Raw genomic sequence first — 18,260 nt, forward strand, 5'->3', positions numbered from 1 at the left:
ACTGAAATAAAATCAAACTTTTTCAATCTCTGTGGACTAAACCTTAAACTTCTAACAGGTGCAACATGGCGGCTGCTCTAATTTATCCGACACTTTCTAATTGGCCCCACAGGAGCGTTTAACTGTCAGTTTTGGATTCAAGGCGGCCTTTAGTTTTATTTCCATAGGTTAATGCTTCTGGTCCAAACAACGCAGCAGCAGGCACAGAAAGTTACTAACTTGAAACTTTTAAACTTTTAACAGCTGTTTTCCTCCATGTTGGAGCCTAAAGGAGAACAAAAAGCAGGAACACCAAGCTAGTGCTTCCACTAGCAGCTAATCTGTTGCTTTACTAACTTATGTGCTTTACTAAGTTCTTTACTTACTGCTGAGTGCTAATTTAATTAATATTTATTAAATTAATAAGCACCAATTAGCACTACACTAATGCTAATTAGTAAAGCATTGTTTTTGTGATTACTAACTTAATGTTTTACTAATTTACTAAACTAGACTAATTTAGTAAATGTGTCAAATTCTAAAGTAAACTGGTGCTTTAAAATTTAGGGAAAGCTAAGTTTTTAAAACATTTTCAAAGTTAGTATAAGCGCGCTAATCAAAAAATGTGCTTTGTTGCTAGCACATTAGCAGACTAGCATAAGTGTTCCCAGCACTTAATAACGGCAACTAACAATTTAAACCTTACTGTCTGTTTTATAGAAGTAAGTAAAATACCAAATCAAAGGTTAGGAAGCTAATGAAAAACACACTCAGTGTTTACTCTCCAACTCTTCTGCTTAAACAAACAACTTCAATCTTACAATATGTTTCCATTCTGATGCCTTCAAGGTAAATTTGGATAAATTTGACTTTTTTCAGCACAATCAGATTAAATCGTGTAAGAACAAGCTGCATGTTTGTTAGGTGAGGATTTGTTCCTACTTTCAGAGTTTTGATGTCTTCAAGGTCTTTTGAGGGGATTCCCCACTGAAAATAACAAATGACAAGTGCTTGAGGGGAATCGGTAAAGTGGGTCTGGTTTGTTTGAAGCCTGATTACACAGAAGACAGTAAGAGGTCCTCCTTCTGCAGAGTTACCAAGAATAAGATCAAGGTCAGCAGAAACTGCTGTGTGCCTGGGGTTATTAGTTTCATTTAATTATCAGCGCAATTAACTGTAACCCAGATAAAGAAGAGTCAACAAAGCAGAAAGCCTGAAACTGACTTTACTTGATACAAACAAATCTGATTGTCTCATACATTGAGTGTTTGGTGGGTTAATATCTGAATAATCTCTAAATTAGACTGTCTGTGAGCCAGTCTCTTAATCCTTCAGATGCAGACAAGTGTTCATGGTTGGGAAATAATAGATTTATATTTAACCTTCAGTTTAAGTGTTTTAATATTTGGCTGAGGTGGAGGAGCATTTTATTCCTTCACTTAGATTCAAGGTTCCTTAACTTTTTCCACTTTATCATGTTACAAACAAAAACTTCAGCCTATTTTACCAGTTTCTTTTTTTAGCAATAAATTAAATGGCGGCACATGAGAAAGTTGTAATGACAATAAGCTTAAACCTAAACTACAGATTCACTGATTCAGTGACATCTCATTACAAAAAAGCTAAATATTAACTTGCATTCACATTTTTATCAGTAAAAATAATGAAAACCATCTGTCATTTTCATTCCACTTCACTTTTATGCTCCATTTTGTGTTGGTCTGTCACCTAAACTTCTAATAAAATCCATTAAAGTTTGCTGTATGAATATTTTGAAGGCCAGTGCAGATACAAAAGCATAAATGCAGAAAAAAACTAATCAGGCATCAACTTAACTCCAACTTTAAACAACTTTTTCCTGTTTTCAGCTTACTGCTCCAATGTTCTCTGTCATCCTCCTTTAGCTCATGATGAAGTGGGCAAATCTTCAGAGAAATGCAAGCAAATGATCGCTCGGAGTAACTCAGACAGACGTAATTAATGGCTGACTGTTCACAAGCTACTGCGGGAACGTGCTTGCCAAAAATTACAAATTTTCCCCAGAGTGAAATACACCAGTGACGCTGTGCTAAATTGCTGCTGTCACTGTCTTCGGACTAAATATTTCGCTCTCGAGAAAAGCTGGTCCAAGTTGGCTGACAGAGGCTTTTCCCCGCAAGACAAAAGCAATTAATCATGAGTTTTTGAATTGAAATGGAAATGTAAAAATCAGAGAGGTTCTTTAGGGATTTTGGGGTGATGTTGTACTTAACTCCATCTATTTGGATTAAACCGTAAAAACTAAAGAACGCCTAAAGTTTGACTTCAGGCAGTTTTCCCACAAAGAGGTTTCATCCGTACATTTCCATTCAGGGATTTTACTTCTTACACCTGAAACTTCAGTACTTGTGCATATTTATCATCACTGAAAACGGTTTTATTAGTTTTATTAGGGCTGCAACTACCTGTTGTTTTTTTAATCAATTATTCTGACGATTACTCTATTAATCAGATATTTTTCAAATCTGATGAATCACTTATTAAACACCTTTTGCTATGCAATTATTACTTGGTTAGTCTAAACCAATTGATGATAAATCAATGAGGGGTTTGAGTTTTTCACATGTTGATGTTAGACGCAGTTTCTTCAGCTGCTGATGCATCCTTTGCTACAAACGATCAAACATTCACTAAAGAAATTCTGTTCTTGAGTTTTTGGCAATAAAATGCTTATTTACATTAATGGGCTTAAGAGATTAAATGAAAAATCAGCAGAATTATTGCCAGTTTTTTACCCGATTAATCAAGTCAGATTAATAATTAGATTAAACCAATTAAAGTAATTATTGGAAAACATCTAATGCAGCACAGGCTGTCCTAAATCCTCAAAATGTGCAGCTTATTTTTCTCAGATATACTTTTCTAATACTGCATTTAGTAAGGTTAAGTTGTTAAATAAAAAATCTGCAGAATGTTTCATTCTTATAACCGATTAATCAATGATTCAATAGAATAATCGGTTACTAATTAACTGAGAACATATCCTAATTGAAGTACACTGCAAAAACATTTGCAATGACTCGTTTTGTCTCAAAACTAACATACAAGTAAGTTTTCAACTTGTTTTAAGACACTAATTTATTAATACTCATATAATAAAAAAAATTCTGGTTCCACTGGCAGATTATTTCACTTATAACATTACATTTTTACCATGTTTCATTATTAAAAACAAACAAAACCATAATGAATAGACAGCAGGAGCCACATTTAAAGGTGTTTTCGTTCCTGATTGTTTCTTTCCCTGCATCGGTTTGTTTCCATGAGCCACTTCACCTCCAAGCAGGTTTTGCTCCTAAAATTTATCCCGTCTCATCCTCTTGTTCTGCTTGCCTTCCACAAAACAGAGCAGGGTTTTAGTAAACAGAGGAGCTATTTTTGTGAGCCCTTTAAAGATTTGCTGGCTCAGTAGGCTCAAATGAGCATGGAGAAAAGAGACGCATGCTGGATTTTAGGCCTTTTTGGATCCAAGAGGATCGATGTGGCATTAAACAACTTTATGTTTCTCTTTGAGTACAAAGGTTGTGAAAGGACAAAGGAATTTACTGGAGGACTAAGAGAAGAATGGTGTTTAATTAAACTAACTGCAGACATCAGCTTTTTAACTAAACAAATAACTAAAGAGAACCCTGGAGCATTGCAGAAGTATCAAAAGGCTTGTCACTGTTTAAGGTGAAGCAACCAGGCCTGAAACAGCAAAATATGTAATAAAGTCCAGATAAATCTGAGTTCAGCTCTATAGGCTGTAGCATTCAGCCGTTAACGCATAAAACAAGTCACTTTATCCAGTTTAGAAACATGCATTCAAACTCATGTTTAATTAATTTTAACTCAAATTGGACAAAGTATTCATCTTTTACCAATCATACATAGTGTCTATTACATTTCAATTTAAATAGTAACAGCTTTTACCTGTTGCTACCCAAACTGCTTTGAATTAGTTTAATAAACTAAATATAGCAAACATTTTCAGAGAAAGTGACCCAAATGCTGTTATTGTTGCTGAAAATAGTAAGATTTTATTTTGAAAAATTGGGTCTGCATTACCTGAACAATCACCTTAAACAAGAGCTACTGCTTTACACGTGCTATTAAAAATTTACATATTTAGTTTGTTGCTAAGCCCAACTGGATGATTTTGGCTCATGATCAATAACATTTGAACTCCACTACTTTACTCTAAGTGTTGATCTTTTAAACAAGGCCTGTTGGAAAATGAGCAGATATGCATCAATGCAGGAGAATAAAATCGCCTCAGGTTTATTTTCCAAACACAGAGTCCTGGTTCTGCTCAACAGAAGTAGTGATTTTATTATTCAGAGACAAAATTTACACCATGACATGTGGACAAACTTTCATGAAGTCAGTCAGTCTGGTAAAAAAAAAAAATTATGTCCAATTTATCCAAACCTTTAAAGAACAACTCTTTATATTAAAATGCTTATAACTGCCCATTTTAAGAGTAAAAACACCAAGTATACCTTAAAATGCATTAATACAAAAAGTTGAAAACCGTTGTGCATTATAGCAGAAGCTAACATTCACTGTATTTCCAATCTTTGGGCATCAGCCAATCAGCACCAAGGGGTAGAAAATGCTGCTCCTGGATTGGCTGCCTTTCAGCGTCCAACGCTTCATTTCCTTTCAAATATTTTAGACGATCTGAACGAAAAGCCAGTAGGTGGAACAATTTAAAGTTACATTGTACAGCCGGGGCTCCACTGTAATAAACTTTGATTTTCCTAAGAGTTTTCAGACTGGAGCTTTGTAACCTGCTTCAAACAATACATCTGGTAACAATCCATAAATTTCTAGTAGATTTCTACTACAAATCTAGTAGAGATGGAGACTATAGCAACCAATACTTTATCCAGGAATTTCCAAATCTGGAGTTAGAAATTCATGCTCACAAAAATTAAACAGCCTCCATTTCTGTCTGAATGTTTCACCCAGCAAAACTCACCACACAAATGGGAAAATAAACATTTAAAAAGACAGATTTTTTTATTTCTTTTTTAGGCGTTGTGGCTCACATGTGAAATCTTACAGGGAAAAGCTGCAGCTACTTTTCTCATCTCAAACGGAGGACAACTTTCTCACACTCCTGCACCCATAAAGTCTAATTGGTGTGACTCCTCAGTGGGTCTCGTCATTCTGGGGCTTCTTTGTCTTAACTGTGGCTGTGGTAATTAGGTTTTAGGCAGGCTGTTTGGCTCGACTCGGAGATGTGAAATTACCTCTCATGAGTTTCTGAGTCGCATAACTTCTGCGCTGCATGTGTGTCGATTTGCATCGTTCCCTGAAGTCTGCTCCTTATTAATTGAGCAGCAGTTGGGATTTTTTTAATCCCTGATCCTCAGCAATATGTATTGCTGGCAAACATATTGCCAGCAATATGTTTTGTTCTGGAAGCTGAAAATGGCAGAAATGATTCATCGTATTAATCGTGATTGATCAGTTTTTGAAATAATTATCAGCTAATTTAGTAATTGATTAATCGTTAATTCTAAAAAAGGGAGTTTGCTGAAATAAACAGTATATTTAAAGCAGTAATTAAGCTAAAATTGTACAATACATATACGTTTCGACTTATTTTTAAAACGCTTTTTTGTGTAAATATGTTTTACCCAAACCGTCTCAAGTTTTGGGTAAAACTTTCATTTTGTTCAGTCACTGAAGGAAGGCTGTGTTGTTGCATTTTCTGCAATAAAATGAAAGAAATCATTGTTATTGTGTAATAAAAAGCTAAAGAGGTTTAGTGAAAATCTGCACGCCATTTTATTTTAATTCTATTGTCAGAATAATCAAAAGAATAATAGATCAGTAAACTAATCATTAGATGCATCCCTGGTCTGTTATGTTTACAATACAACTTTTCACCAATATTGTTTTTAAATATTAGATGAACAGGCTTTTTCCTTCATTTTAGGAGCTGCATGTTTTAATTTGCTCTGCTAATCGTCACAGATGTCTGTGGAGGTATCGGGAGCAAAATGTAGGTTTGCAGGCAGGAACCAGATGGATAGGAGATAAATACAAGTTTATTTATTTACAAACGGAACAAAATGAATCTGCTCCTATAAATAACAGATGGTTCTGGCAGCTAAAAGTTGATGCAGGAAATACAGCAAACAGAACGTGACACAATATGAGTCGAGCAGAAGAATTACTGAAAGAAACTAGCTGATGTCATGTAACAAAATAAACTTGATCTTTGATTTAATGTTTAAATTACTTCCTGGTTTTAGTGTTAATACTCAGCGCTAAGCACGTCAACATCAAATCTGAATTTGGATCCCAAAAGTCAATATTACATCAGTAAAAATCAATTTTTTACTTTAGCTCACCTTATTAGAGCTAAGGGTTTGAGCGTTTTTGTATATCCTCTCCAACAGAAATGTATATTTAAGACTTTTTAAGACGGTACGTTTTAAACATTTTAAGACTTACTGCATAATTTTCATAATGAAAATTAAGTAAGCTCACAATTATGCACTAGCATGAAAAAATGCGTTGATCAACAAATTTTGCGTGAATTGCCATGATTGTAGAATATCTCAAAAACCTGTGATACAAGTCTTAAATTTAATTGACAATGGTCTTGAAGAGGTTTTAAGAAGCTTTAAATGTACATTGGTGTCATGATAAAAGTCTTAAATTTTATTCATAATGGTTTTAGAGGTCCTAAAATATCTTAAATATATGTTTCTATCACAATACAAGTCTTAAATTTAATTCATAATGGTCTTAGAAATGTCTTAGCAAGTTTTAAAAGTACATTTCTGTTGCAATACACGTCAAGTTTAATTCATAATGGTCTTAAAGAGGTCTTATAAAGTCTTAAATTTGAGTTGGTGAAACCCTGGGTGAGGTTTTTGCACTAATAGATAAGTAGCTGATCAATATACACACATTGGAGGAATAAAAGCTTCATCCTTTCTCTGGAAATGACATCAGAAGACGAGAGTTGTAGAAGGAAGCCCTGTCTTTTATTTCTGTTTTAAGTCATACATCTGCACCGTTTAAGTTTTCTTGCATTGTTTTGACTCTTCTCTAGGACTTAACCAAGCAGCTGGATGAAGTGACCCAGAACTCTGAGATTATAGAGATCCGTCAGAAAGAGGCAGAGTGTGAGCTGGAGGCAGCCAGAGACCGAGTTCAGCAGCAGGCCACGGAAATACTCCTCAAAGCCAGTAAGGACCTAAACGTCATCACCTCTCCTCACTTCTCGTCACGCTGGCAGTCGCAGAAACACATTAGACATCGACTAACAGCTCCTCTTGTCTCGTCTGAGGCATCACAACCCAAAACGTTTTAAAGTTATGGCTCCATATCAAAGCTAATGGCATTCCCTGTCCCTAAAAGGCAGTGGGCTCTACACTTTGAGTCGATCCAGTTTAAGCAACACAATCTAGTTTAACAACTTATCTATGTTTTCTCTTTTTTGCTGAAACTATATTGTAAAAACATTACAGTCTGATGCATGTGAGCCATCTGAGCTCGTTAGAGCGGAATAATATTCGCCTCATTAGCTTCATGAGCTCCTAAAGTTTGATTAGAAAAATGTTTTTCCGCTTTCCGCCAAAGCTGCTTGGGATCCTGCTGGTGAATGGAGCTCAGAGGGCACATGGAGGGCGTTTTGCAATGAAAAACACATTCTCTCAAATTTTATATGAAATGTTGGAGCTGGTTTGTTGAAATGTGTCCTGTAAAGGTTGATTGGGTTATTTGGGTTCTGAAGAACATTTCCAGGATTAAAGGACTAATGTCTCAGCCAGATCTAGAGAAACTCATCCATGCGTTCATCTTCAGTCGTATTGATTATTGCAACAACGTCTTCACAGGTCTGTCCAACAAATCAATCAAACAGCTGCAGCTGATCCAGAATGCTGCTGCTGGCGTTCTGACTAAAACCAGGAAGATAGAGCACATAACACCAGTTTTAAAGTCCCTCCACTGGCTCCCTGTAGCTCAGAGAATAGACTTTAAAATACTGTTGTTAGTTTACAAATCACTGAACGGCTTAGCACCACAATACATTAAAGATCTGCTGTTGTTGTATCAACCTTCCAGACCTCTCAGGTTCTGGTTCTGCTCTGCATCCCCAGAACCAGAACCAAACAAGGAGAAGCAGCTTTCAGCATCTATGCACCACAAATCTGGAACAAACTTCCAGAAAACTGTAAAACAGCTGAAACACTGACTTCTTTTAAATCTCAACTAAAAACCCACCTGTTTAGAATTGTATTTGAAATGTAATCAATTACAAATTTATGGATGGAACTTGACTTAATGCTTTGTTTTGATTATTGATTCTATATTGCATTGTGATTCTGTGTTTGTAATGATGTAAAGCACTTTGAAATGTCTTGCTGCTGAAATGTGCTGTACAAATAAAATTTGATTGATTGATTTGGTTAAAAATGGAGAAAAATCTGTAGACTGTAATTAAGTGTGGTTTCCCAGCAGCCCTGTTTAGTTTGTTTTAATCAAACTCCAGCCTTGAAAGTTTGTTTGATTTGGGGAGGAGTGAATGCACAATTAAACTCTTATGCAAAGTCAGAATATTGTATAAAATAAGCTTAATTGTTAAAATAAAAAATCTTCAGAAGGTGCCCATTTTCTTATTTGATTAATCAATTAATCACCAAAATAGAAAGATCAGTTCTTAAAATAATAATTAGCTATATAAAAAATGTTATTTTCTTATTTGAAAACAGTAGTTAATTATTAGGGGGAGGGAGGATGTATTAAAATTATCACATAATTTTAAAATTTCATAAAATAAGCTTACATGGTAAAACAAAAAATCTGTAGAATGTATCAAATTTTTTTAATCTGATTAATCGTCCCAGTAGAATAATTGATTACTAAAATAATCGTTAACAATGGTTTTTTTTTAGGAATGTCTATTTTCTTATTTTAAAACAATTAATTAATTATTGGGGGGGTTTTGCACTTTTTTTTTTTTTTTTACATAATTTTAGTGTGTAAAGTAAACATAAGTGGTTAAAAGTAAAATCTACTGAATTTGTTTTTATCCAATTAATCGATTAATCGTCAGAATAGAATAATTGATTCCTAAAATAATCGCTCGTTGTATAACTGTGTTGATCTGTAACATTTCTCTCATGACAGGTCAGATAAGCAGCCTGCAGGCCACCCAGATGACACAGGAAGCCGCCATCAGGGACCTGGACAATGAGCGCAGCCGCCTAAAGGACAAGGTGCTGCGGATGGAGGAAGAGAGGGAGGCCCTGCAGAGCCAAAGCAAAGCGCTGGAAGAAAGACACAAACAGCAGATCCAGTCCCTGGAGAAGGTCTGTGTGTTTGCTTAGAATTCATGCAAGGCTGCAAGTTACTGTTATGAATAACTAAAAGCTGATCAGGATGCTGAGGCTGATCCGTTCTGTAGACTGTAGGGAAGCTGAACAATAGTCAGCATGTTGCTGTTTGAATGCAGAGTTGTATCAGATTAATTCTGCTACTTTATGCTAATAGGATGAGGATGCAGTGTGACAACTCAGTAGGCAGCAACTCAGTTTGCTGTGAATCAAGATAATCTGATGGATGGATGGATGGATGGATGGATGGATGAGTCCGTCTGTCGGATGGATGGATGTAACGGTGAATGGTTGGATCAATGGATAGAAAGATGAATGGATGGATTCTGAATGACTTAATTCTTATTTCTTGGTTTGAATGAATTGAATTGAACTTTATTATTGTAATGTGTTGAAATCAGATTAGATTTACTTTTTGTGTAAAATATTTTAGTAACGTTGTGTTTCATGTTCTTATCTTCTAACTCTGGTGTCCATTTCATACTTTTTTTATTCCTATCTATTTATTTTTGGTTTGCAAAAGTGTAATTCATTCGACTGTGTTAAATTAATATCTGTTCTGTTTACATTCACCCTCTTTCTCCACTGTATCAAAGTATCTTTTACTTTGCTTAGATTTACGTCCAATATTAGGTCTGCTGCAGATAAACTGCAGTAATTTTCTGCAATGTTGAATTCAATGCAAAAAAAAGTTCAAACTGTTTGGCTGCGAAGCCTGTCGATCACAGCTTTAAAAAAAACTGCGAAGCAAAAACAAAACAAGCTTTTTAAAAACAAAAAGCCTTAAAGGTCAGATGATTTGTGGAACAGTTTAGTCAGCCGGCCAAGCGCAGCAGACAGTAAATGTCAAGTGTTGCGGCTTCATGTGTGTTTTCCCATCCTTTTGTCTCTGACATTTGTGCAGTTTAATCCTGTGGGAGCTGGGAGAGGTCTCCCACTGGCTGCGGCTGCTGTGAATTTCAATGCTTTCCCCAGGAAAACAGAAGATCAGCTAAACTTTACTACACTTTTCTGTCAGAGTGGCCTCCAAGGCACACAGCTATGGTGAATAACTGGATGTTTCAGTTGATTTGCAAAGAAAATTTAAAGATATCTAAAGTTTAAGCACATACAAAATATAATATTGGATCATTTTTATCATTTGAAAGAAAAAAGCTGCTCATTTTGAGGATTTAGAACAAACAGTCTGTCCTGCATCTTTTAGATGTTTTCCAACAATTATTTTAGTTATCTGATTAATTGATTAATCAGATAAAAAAAATCATCTGATTCTGCAAATTTTTTATTTGACCACATGAGCCTTCTTATACAATATTAGAAATGCATTAAAAGATGCAAGTAAACAAATATCAAATAAATTTTTCAGACGCAAAAATTTACATTTATTGCCTAAAATGCAAAAACACAATTTCTTTAGTGAAAATTTGATCATTTGTAGCAAAGGAAATACTTTTAACATCAACATATTCAAGTCAAGTTTTTTCTGCTTTACTTCGGTATGGATGAATGTAGTTTGTTTTGTTGCAACTTGTTGAAATGTGAAATAAACTTCAGTGGAGTATGAAAACAGAATATGTGTATAGGTTTATGTCTGGTTGAATGATGTGTGTGCCCAGTTGATTTTATTTTTCTTTTTGGGGGCGTGGGGGGTCTATTGTAATCCATAGGGACCCAGAAAATCTTTGGGAACCACTGCTTTAGATCATTCATAAGATTCAAGGATAAAGTTTTGTTTTTTGTTTCAGATAGAGAAAGCATAAACACAAACAGAATCAATATGATGCTGGTCAGAGAAATGGCCTCCGATCTGCTTAAATCTGTTCATTGTGCCTTGTTGTGTTCGTCAGACCCTCCATGAGGAGAAAACGTCCCACGAGAAGGACATGAGGAGCGCGCGAGCTCACTACGAGGAAGAGGCCAGCCAGATGAAGGACGGCCAGGCCCGCGCTTTGGAGGAAGTGGCCAAGAAGCACCGAATGACCCTGGAGAACACGCTAACCACCGCGGAGAAGGACAAGAACCGCCTGCTGGCTGTGAGTCCCCACACCGTCACACACCAGCAGGCTGACATTCACTCCTCCTCAAGGTGAAGTTACAGTGCAGAGCCAGGGAGAATCTTAAAGCAACAGCGAATTTTAAATATGTTTAACCTGAACAGACAGATAATCGGGAGTGACTCAGAGAAAATACAAGCTGTCAGTCCGTCTGCTTTCTGCTGCCACCGCCTGCCAAAAGATCTGCTCCTGCCACTCAATTCAGTCTGTTGATGTTGTATCTGTTTATAACTGAGTGGCTTTGTCTGCTCGGGATCAGAAGCAGCAGCTGGTGAATCCAGAGAGCCTCCACCAGCAGAGGCAGCTAAAAAACTAACAGGGTTAAAGTAGAAAACTAACAGGTTTACAATAAAAAATTAACAGGTTTAAAATAAAAAACTATCAGGTTGAAGACAAAAAAACCTGCCATGTTTCTATATCCATCCATCCATGTATATTATATCTCCTGCTAAAAAAAAAGTCGTTTTAAAAAAAATCTGCCCAGTTAGTATTTTCATCCAGGTAGCAGAGATTCTGCAGAGAACTGCTGATAAAGTTGTTCTCTGTGGGGAAGCAGCGCTTGTTAACTTATCCACAAACTCTCTGGTTTATAACAGGCCAACGTTTTTCTCCGACCCAACCATCTGCTGCAAGGGCGAAAAAGCAGCCATTTAAAAAGCGGTTCCACTTGGTTCTGGAAGCTTATTAATCTGTTGTTTTTTGGCTCAGCATCCAGTCGGGTTCTGGAGATGCTCTTTTACATACTATTTTACAGACATTTTGTAGATTATGGTGAGGAAAAACAGATTAAAATCTGATAAACTTTGTGTAGATTAGAAACTATAATTCTGAAGAACATAATGACAGAGAGGAAACAGGAGAAGGAGCAAAAAAAACAGCTGCTGTTGTTTTGTTGGAGCAGTTAGCCTAGCACTGCCTTAGCCATGCTGGGGTTCTTCTTCTTCTGAGTTTTGATGCAGTTAATGGTGATGTTAGCGCCACCAGCTGGCACAACAAAGTTATTACAGCATTAATTTGTCTGTTTAAAAAAATGTGTATCCATCCATCCATTCATCATCCCTAATAAAATACAACTTTTCAGGTTTCCAATTCAGATTGTATAATCAGATTACATGACCCGTTTAAATGAGCTTGTTAAATGCTGTCAAAGTGATTTACTTCAGTAAAATACTTGATATGTGAAATCTTTCTCTGTTTCTGTAGTTAGTTGTCTTAATTAAGTTATGGCAGGATTTAAGGATTTTCTGCCTCTGAGGTAAAAATAGAGATAAAATGCAAATGGAAAAGTTATTTCCATTAAAGTACTCTGCAGATTTTTGGCTGCCAGAAAGAAATGAGTTTTTCTGGTTTTGCAGAAAGACGATGTTCAGGACTATATTTTATTTTAGTTCACTTGTGTTACATCCAAGCAACTCTTTTTTTTTTTTTTACTGAATATAGGTCAGGAGTGTATTATCGCTCCACACACACATTTAAATTCAGCCTTTTCCGTCAGATTCCTTTACTTGGGTGGCAGGTGATTGAACCTGAGACTCCTGCAGAAAAATTGCAGTTTGTTGGGGCCCTCTGTGGAAAAGGTTCATCATAAAGAGGTTGCAACAGTGACTAAGAGGTTGGCACACCTAAATGAGAAAACACAGCCTCCCTGCGTGGGTGCACATTTATATTTACCACCTATAACAGTCATCTGGGTCACTTTGCATAATCTGCTGGAAATGTGAGCAACCTGGGGCTGCTTCTGTCAATTCTGCCTTTTTGTGTTACAACAGATTTTTTTTCCAAAAATAAAAAACAAATCCTGGTGACGCCACGTCACGCAATCTGCCTGATGATGAGTCACGCAGGTGATACGGGTGTTTTTGTTGCCATTTAAAGCAGGAGCTAAAACATCTACCCCACACAGCTGCTTCGCTCTGCGGTCGACGGTTTGACACTAATCAGGTTAAAATCCTGCCCACACAGCAACAAAGGAGCAAAGAAAGCTCATCTATTTTCAGGTTCTGCACTACATATTCTCCTCACGTACTTGGGTATTTGTCACTTTTGCTCTTTCAAACAAACGAGGAAATTGGGCTTTGCGGAAGCGCTGCAGCTTTGACATTTAGAAAGGTGCAGAATGCATGTGTTTTTTAAGTTTAAACTCCCGCTTGAATGCTGATGACATTTACTTCATGTACAACTCAGAGGAAAGAGGGAAAAGGAAGTAAAGTAGAAATTAGACGGTGTTGATTTGATGGGAAAAGATGGATGAATGCTGCAGAGCGATACTGAAAGGCGTTGTGTGAGAGTTTCTAAAACATCCAGGTTTAATAATTTACTCCCTCTTACTTAGCACAGAGGTCGGCCGTCCTGACCGGCCGCAGGCTCACACACAAAGCCACTTCCACCGCCTGCCAGCTGCAGAGTCTGTTTTTAACTCCTGTGAAAAATAAGAGTTTCTCTTTTCACCTTTTCACCAAAATGGAAGCTTTAGTGTAAAATCTTGAATATTTAAAGTGCTTTAAATCATAAAAACATCATGCAGTCACCAATTATGACACAGACAATAAACAAAATCATCAATCAAATGCACATTAAAAATGTTGATCAGTGATCCAGTTGTCATGTTGTCATGAAGTGTCATTCAGTAAATACTGAAACGTTTAAGGCAAAGCTGCATTAAAAGTTGCATAAAAGGGCCGTTAACAGTGTCAGCTTTGTGTTAAGAGTGTCATTATTTACACAATAATCCAAAGTTGACACTTTTAATGCAAATTTTAATGCAAAGTTGCATTAGGGGTGAATTAAAAGAGTCAACTTAGCATTATTTGATAAATAATGACACTTTTACTGCAAATTGTAAAGCAGCTTTGCATTAAAAGTGTCATTATTTACCCAATGACACTTCATGACAGCAGTCATAATCTTTCATTAAGACTCCTTCATGTTCATGACAATGTCATGTCAGTCTTATACACTCATCGTCAAAGAAAGTGTTACCTGCATCTCTAACCATGTGGGTTTTAAGCCTCGATGTAAAGGAACTCAGTGTTTCAGCTGTTTTGCAGTTTTCTCATTTCAGCCAGTCCACATCCATCAGAACTGCTCGTTCCTTTGTGCCTAATGTTCAAATTAAACCCAGCAGCTGGGTTGGTCTGATACGAGGCCAAACCTGTCTCCTGGGATTACAAACAGGACCGGTTAATGAGTCGCCGCTCCGAACCGCAGCTCACCTCTCGTTTAGCTGCTGCTGAGGCGTACGCTTCCTCCAGCCTGGAATGGCCTTGTAATGGTTCCCAGTCTCCACAGAGGCCTTATCCCAGTCACACAGAGCACGACCGCTGATCTACTGTTCTCCTGCATCAAAGTTGTGCAGTAAGAATGTGTTTTAAATCATGTTCCAAGGGATGTAAGCCATGCTTTCCATATAAGGACTTCCTCCCTGAACTCTGCTGAACAATAATGGCTGCCGAGGCTTTCCTTCAGTCCTCACTCTGCCATCAGTTATTTTCTTGACAAATGACAGGCCAGACAGATGATCCCTCTGTTCATCAGCACCTAATTCTGTCGTCTGGTCCAACTTTAATCTAGTAAATGATCTTTTCTTTCATCAGATGCAGCCTTTCAACACTTTGAATCATAATGAGTTCTCTCCGTGAAAGCAGCGTTTTGAATTTAAATGGATGGGTCTGCTCTGCCTTTGTTGCGAGTTGCGAGTAATAAAATCAATCCCGATGCGTCACGATTGATTTTTTTCAGTTTCAGTATCAAAATTGCCCACAAAGCCTTTGATAATATCACACAGACGGCAGTGATTTAATGTTGTTTTGTGCAGCTGAAAGTAGGAGACAATGGATTCACTTCACAGGGCTGTTGGCTTTGAGTCCAAATTAAACTATGCATTCCTTTTTTCCCCCACCATCTTACCGTTTGGATCCTCTGCAACATCATATGATGGTTCTGCTTTTCCGGAGAGAACTAAGCTTTCTGTCGAGGTGGATGAAGTTATGAATAAACCCAAAACTTTCAGTGAGTCTAAGCGTACATCTTAAGCCGTTTAACAAATTCGTAACTTGAAAATGCTCCTGTCATGATTGTGTGGTTGATGGTGGATCCATCAAATGCAGGAGAGAGAAAAGTGACAATCAAAAACCATGTGGAGCACAGGGAGCCAGGGGAGAACAAATAAAAATCAGAAAACAAACAAAACCACAAGGATTTCACATGAATTCCTCCAATTGTCTGAATACTTCTGGTGTTTTCTTTGCACCAGTATCTTCAGCTTTTCTGTTGAGTGACCATTATTACTTTTAAACACTTTGGTAAGCTACCTGTACGCGTCAAACTGTGAGTTCATGTCACGGGAAATAAACGACCGTTGATCCACTAGATTGACTAAATCACACTCTAAGAGCTTCTCATAAGTAATTTCTCACGCTTTGCTTTTTTGCGACGGTTTTCTGTAACATCCTGTTTTTAAATGCTTCCCTCTGTGTAATGAATAAATGTTGCAAACTGTATTAGGCGTTAGAGCAGATTCCCTCGGCTCTAATTGTCCTTGGAAAGTCACGGTCATCTCACAGTGCAACAGAAACAATTGTCCACTAATAAGCAGGCATAATAAGCCGCATTACACTGACGATTAGTTCTTCCTCTCACCTCAGTCAAGGACGACCAAGATGCTCTGAAAAGTTTCTAAAGATGAATGCAGTGAAAAAGTCAATCTTTAATACCTGCAGTAATGTTGCTTTACTGCCTGAAATTAAATTAAAAATGCACCAAAAGGTTTTAAGTCTTATTAAATTTTTCTACATGTCATCTGGTGACTATTGCAGACCAAACTGTGCATGTTTTAGGGAGAACTACTCATATTAATTATTGAATGAATGAAATGCAAAATAATATTAAATGAAAAATTAAATGTAACGTTGCAAATTGATTTTCTTGTCTGTACCTGATGTGGTTTAATTGTGTAATTTTAACTCATGTAAAATATGGGTGTATGGGGCTAAATTGGGGCCAAAAGGATTCTTCAAAAGAAAAAATTTAAACTGAAAAACAAGTTCTCAAGCTGAAAAATAATTTTGAAACTGAAAGAAATGTTTCGAAACTAAACAAAAGATGTGACACTGAAAAAAAATATTCAATATTGCTTTCAAATTTGAGGGTTTTTTCTGTTTCAGATTTTCTTTCAATTTCTAAATAACTTTTCAGTTTGAATTTTTTTTTTCAGTTTCAGTTTTTTTGTTGAACAAACTTTCTGGCCCCAATTTAGCTCCATAGAGGTGTGTTCCCATTTATTCAATTTTCAAATTTTCAGGCTAACTATGTTAGAAAAACCAACAGACTGTTTTCACATGACTGTAGTTTAATCAACTTTCTTTAAAGTTGAGTCTTTGTCCTAAACATTTAAACATCTGCTGTCCATTTTGTCTCAAATCTTATCTATAATTTCCTCCTGGATAATTATTACAGATTTATGGCTCCATCTTCATGTCCAAAAATATAAAATCTGGACAAATAAACAAGTTCATGATATGTTAAATAAGATCCAGCTGCAGTGCGGCATGTAATTAATGTCCTGCAGTGGATAGTGAGGGGATCAGATTGTAACTGGAGCTTCACTGACATGACATTAGTCTCATAACTGATTTAATTTCTCTGTTTTATCAGGAGCTGGAGCAGCAGTTTGAGAAGGAGCGCCTCTCTCTGGAGGAGCAGAAGACGCTCCTCAGTCAGCAGCTGGACAAGATGAGGGAGGAGCTGACGTCCAAACTCAGAGCAGCCAACGAGGAGGTGAGACTTCTCCCAAACCTCTGGATATCTAACATCTGCAATCCTCTCTGCAAAAATAGAAATACTGACAACACAACATCAGAGCCTTCACTTTCTGTTTCTGGAGTAAAAACGGTAACAGATGGAACATAACTGAGATAATAAATATAAAATAGTTTGTTTTATCAACCAATGTGCTTAAAAAGAAACGTAAGAATTTAATAAAAGGTCATATATTTCTTACATTTAGAAAATAGAAATAATTTTGGTAATCCCCTCTGACCTAAAACAAGAAACATTTATTCTGATGTAACGTCAAATAGTAAAAAAGTATCTGAGTCCTTGAAAATGTTTGGATTTAATTTAGCTGTTTTCAAGGTTTCAAGGAAAAGTGTTTGATATTAAAACTGCACCGTTTTGTGATGAATTGTTATCTAAAGTTTGATCAAAAGCCTAAATTTGGAAAATTATATTTACAGTTGAAACTAGGTATTTAAATTTATCTAATAAAAAGACACACTTTTTTTCAGTTTGAATTTAAATCACACCAAATGTTTAGAATTACCAAAATTATTCTAGATGTAAAAATAAAATTTTAGTTACTGAAGGATGTAGAAAACTGACAAGACATTATTAATCATATCATACATGGTGAATTTAAACTGTTTTCTTTAGTTTATTTGTTTTTTTATCTTCAAAGTGTGGTGCTGGAAATGTTTGAATGTATTGTGGGAAAAGTGCACAAACCCTGCATCTTTATATTTATTATATATAGAATAGATAAATATAAATAGATTAACAGTACAGGTTACTGTGGAATATCATCTTTGCTTCCCAGAAATCATAACATCAACAGTCTTCAGTCAGGGACTCCATCAGATTCGATGCAAGACTGACTGCTACTGTAAATCCTTCAGCATCACCATCCACAAGAACTCTTTATAGATACTTGGATGACATTTAATTTCCCCTTGGAATTAATAAAATATTTTTATTTCAATGCCACTGTTTAAACCATTTAATGCTTAACATTACATGTCAGCAACATTTATAAAGTTGTACATATTTTTGATAAAATGCCAGCTGACTG

At 36.3% G+C, this 18,260-nt stretch overlaps 1 protein-coding gene across 5 annotated transcripts in view; it reads left to right on the plus strand.

The window, feature by feature from the left end:
• fam184ab (family with sequence similarity 184 member Ab) overlaps window positions 1–18,260 on the plus strand; it is a 182,253-nt gene that overhangs the window by 65,754 nt on the left and 98,239 nt on the right. For all 5 annotated transcript variants that reach the window (XR_003598534.1, XR_003598535.1, XR_003598536.1 and 2 more), the window contains exons 7-10: window positions 7,076–7,211; window positions 9,157–9,338; window positions 11,210–11,395; window positions 17,069–17,191. Coding sequence is in view for 2 of the 5 variants with exons in the window: in XM_028041116.1 (XP_027896917.1) it covers window positions 7,076–7,211; window positions 9,157–9,338; window positions 11,210–11,395; window positions 17,069–17,191 (627 nt within the window). In the remaining 3 variants the exon portion in view is untranslated. The remainder of the gene's footprint in view (window positions 1–7,075; window positions 7,212–9,156; window positions 9,339–11,209; window positions 11,396–17,068; window positions 17,192–18,260) is intronic.

This window comes from Xiphophorus couchianus, chromosome 15 (genome assembly GCF_001444195.1).
Source record: "Xiphophorus couchianus chromosome 15, X_couchianus-1.0, whole genome shotgun sequence".
NCBI lineage: Eukaryota > Metazoa > Chordata > Actinopteri > Cyprinodontiformes > Poeciliidae > Xiphophorus > Xiphophorus couchianus.